The sequence below is a fragment of the Humulus lupulus genome, chromosome 5 (assembly GCF_963169125.1).
Source record: "Humulus lupulus chromosome 5, drHumLupu1.1, whole genome shotgun sequence".
Taxonomy (NCBI): Eukaryota; Viridiplantae; Streptophyta; class Magnoliopsida; order Rosales; family Cannabaceae; genus Humulus; species Humulus lupulus.
Window position 1 is genome coordinate 148,077,647 of NC_084797.1, and position 3,452 is coordinate 148,081,098.

The following is a 3,452-nucleotide window of genomic DNA, read 5'->3' on the forward strand; positions in this document are numbered from 1 at the left end:
GCCCTATTTGGTGACATTATCACCTGACTGGGCCTGAACATCAACTGCCATTTGCAACTCCATTCTGGAAACATCTCTTGACACACCTTTGTTTTCTTTGGTTATCGAGGCGTTGTAGCATTCCCTTGCTTCCCGCTGATTTCCCAATACGCATCCTACCCCTGTGTCTGTTGGGAATTTCATGGCAAGGTGCCATATTAAAGTGACGGCTCGTAGGTCAACCAGAATTGGCCTCCCAATTACAGCATTGTATGTCGAAGGAAAATCGACTACTATGAAAGTAGTGAGTAATGTCCTGTTAGCAGGTGCAGTACCTGCTGTAACTGGAAGCCTAATCGACCCAGTTGGGGCGAGCCCTTCGCCGGAAAAACCATAGATGGTTTATAAACTTGCCTTTTGACGTAAAGATTTATTTCTTGTCATATTAGATGATCATTTGTAGATCAGTCTAAATCCCAAGCATTCATGAACTCTTGTTTATGTTTATTAGATCTTTTGATTAACTCGTTAAGGTCTCTAAGAATAATGAGGCTAATGACTTTTGTTTTGGAGATTCAATATCATGGATGGCTGGGAACATGAATTACAATAATGGAATCCATGCTTTCTTAACGGATTGAATATTGGTTCCCTTAAGGGTTGATTCTGGAACTGAATAGTTATTGTGCTCAAATCTATAATTAGATTATAGATTAATTATTCGCTAGTGAATTAATGGTACTTAAGGATCAAGAGGTAATTAGAATGATAAAACGGTAATTTTGACCAGCTCTAATTAACAAACCAATAATGGGGGATAGAAATACATATATTGATTATATCAATGAACTACTAGAGAAAACTCTATAAATATAATTCTATCAATACTTAGAGTGCTATTCCATATTTATAGTGGAGTAGTCATGGAATTAATAAATAAGATTATTAGATTAAGGAGTTTAATTAATAATCTTGTTTATTGGAGCTTCGTATTATAGGTCCATGGTCCCCATATCACCTCTGTCCAACACTGTCAAGGGGAAGGATGTCAAAATAAAGATTTGTTAAGAGAAAGGACTAAATTGCTAAGGAATAATTTTCCACGGCAAGGAAATAATTATTTGATAATTATGGGTAATTGATTAATTGTGAATTAATTAATTATTTAACTATATAGTTTTTATTTTGAAAAATCATAGGTTAAAATTAATATTAATCTTATTTTGATTAATATAAAGAAAGAATAATAAATATCTTATTTATAATATGATATTTTTTTATTTAATTTAAAATTGACATTTTAAGATAATGTTAATTTTGAATTAACTGATATTTATGTTGGAATAAATATCTTGTCTTAAAAGTATATTAAATAAACAAATGAGAAAATTATAGCAACCCTAATAGGGCTGGGCGACACACTGTACAGTACAGTGTGTGGTGCCTAGCATCAAGGATTTTTATTTCTAGGATTTGAATTTTGAATTTCAAATAAGTTTGTTTAATCAGTTATTTAATTATTCATTTTAAATATGGTTTAAAAAAATAATTAAATGAAAGTATCTAATCAGTTTTTAATTTGAATAATATTTTAAATAAATAAAGATTATTTAATAAGATTAAATATCTTTATAAGTCTGATAGTACGTAACTTTTAGAATAAGGAATTATTATTATTTTGAATAATAAAAATAGAGACTCTCTCTCTCTAAAGCGATAGTTTTCTCTAAACCTAAAAACTATTCTAACCATTCTCTTTGTCAAAAACTCTCTAGATCTCATGTGTTGAGTACATCAAGGGAATCACATAAATCAACATTTTGAATCCTACGTGCTCACACACGTCCGTGTGTGTTTGAGAATGAGCGTACCTTTCTCGAGCCTTTCCGGAGCTGCCGACCAAATGCGACCTGCCGCAGATCATATCTAGCTTACCAGGAATTGGTGGTGGCAGGATAGGCTGACTACTATGATACTGCTGGGACTGCTGCTGAGGGGATTATTGAGGATGTTGTCGGCAGTCGGTCGTACATACCTCTTCAGATGAGCACTATTTTGTCTAATGATGAATTCTATTTCCTCCTTTAGGTGGTTACATTCATTGGTTTTGTGACCATAGTCATTGTGAAATCGACAGAACTTGATCATATCCTGTCTATTAACATTCTTCCTCATCGGTGGAGGTCTTTTGTATGGTACGACGGCATGTGTAGCATTAAAAACGTCAGCCCGGGTCTCTAGAAGGATGGAGTAAGTAGTAAATTTTGGAACATATTCCCGTGGTTTGTGTTGCTTGGCAGTCTTAGGCTTCTTGTTGTTGTCCTGGTTACCGCTACTTCCATTCCCATTACTGCATTTTCCATTCTTAGACCATTCTTTGCTCCTTCTGCAGGATTGGTGGTATTTCCAAGATTTGTGTTTCCCTTGCTCGGTAACCGCCTGAGTTGGATTATCCACCTTCCACTCGGCCTCCTCTAGCTTGATGAATTCCTCTGTCCGATCAAGGAACACCTGGGTGGTACGTGCAGCCTTTCTTTTCAAGCTAATCCAGTACAAACTCTTTACCCTAATTCCTGAATTTATGGCTATTAATTTACTGTCATCACTAAGGGATTTCACCCTGGTGGCTTCCCACATAAAACGTTGAATGTACTCCTTCAAAGGTTCATTATCTTTCTTTTTTATGTCCACTATGTCATTTGGCTCGGCGGGAAGGGGCGTTGCAGAGGAGAATTGGGAATAGAACATGTGTACAAATCTATCCCATAATGTAATCGATCCTTGCAGTAACTTAAAAAACCATTGATGGGCAATTTCTGATAGGGTGGCTGGGAAGATCCTGCACTTGGCATCATCCCTAACTCTCTATAAATCAGTCTATAGTTCAAAGTGATGAACATGAGAAACTGTGTCCTCCAGCCAAATATACATTTTCCACGTTGGCATTTTAAATTTCACAGGTATGGGCAGCTGATTCACTCAGTCTGAAAATTGGGAACCTCTCTGCCTTTCCATTTCAATACCTGTTAACTTGGGGGCAGTCAAGTCCCTTACCAGTCGGGTTAACATATCCAGCTAGGCTTGGATGTTAGGGTCTGCAGCTGCCTAGGGCTATGCTACATTGTTCGAATCCCAAATTTCCCTGCTGCGATTAAGAGCATCCCAAAGGTATTCACCTCCCATGGGGCCCATCCGGTTGAAAGCAGAATTTAGTCGAGGTCTGCCCCCAGCATTCTTGCTGTCTGCTCGACTTGGCACTAGAGTTACTCCATGGAACCCTCCACCCCAAGGTGGTTGGCTGTTTGGGACATCCTACCATTGTGGGACAAATGGTCCTTTGGGTTGGTTACCTCTCTGGCCTTGATTATCCTGTTGGCGAACTTGTCTTGCTGCCTCATCATGGTCATACCCGTCAGCATAATGGGGCATGTATTTGCTACTAACCTCCAGCTCATCTCTTTGGGACCTTGGTC

General features: G+C 37.7%; 1 protein-coding gene across 1 annotated transcript; it reads right to left on the reverse strand.

Moving 5' to 3' along the window:
- Positions 1-993: 993 nt before the first annotated feature.
- On the reverse strand, positions 994-2,727 carry LOC133779575 (uncharacterized). Its single transcript, XM_062219523.1, has 2 exons — positions 2,015-2,727; positions 994-1,009 (listed from the first exon to the last, which is right to left on the reverse strand). The coding sequence occupies exons 1-2, from the start codon at positions 2,725-2,727 to the stop codon at positions 994-996; spliced, it is 729 nt and encodes a 242-aa protein (XP_062075507.1).
- Between the last annotated feature and the right edge of the window lie 725 nt (positions 2,728-3,452).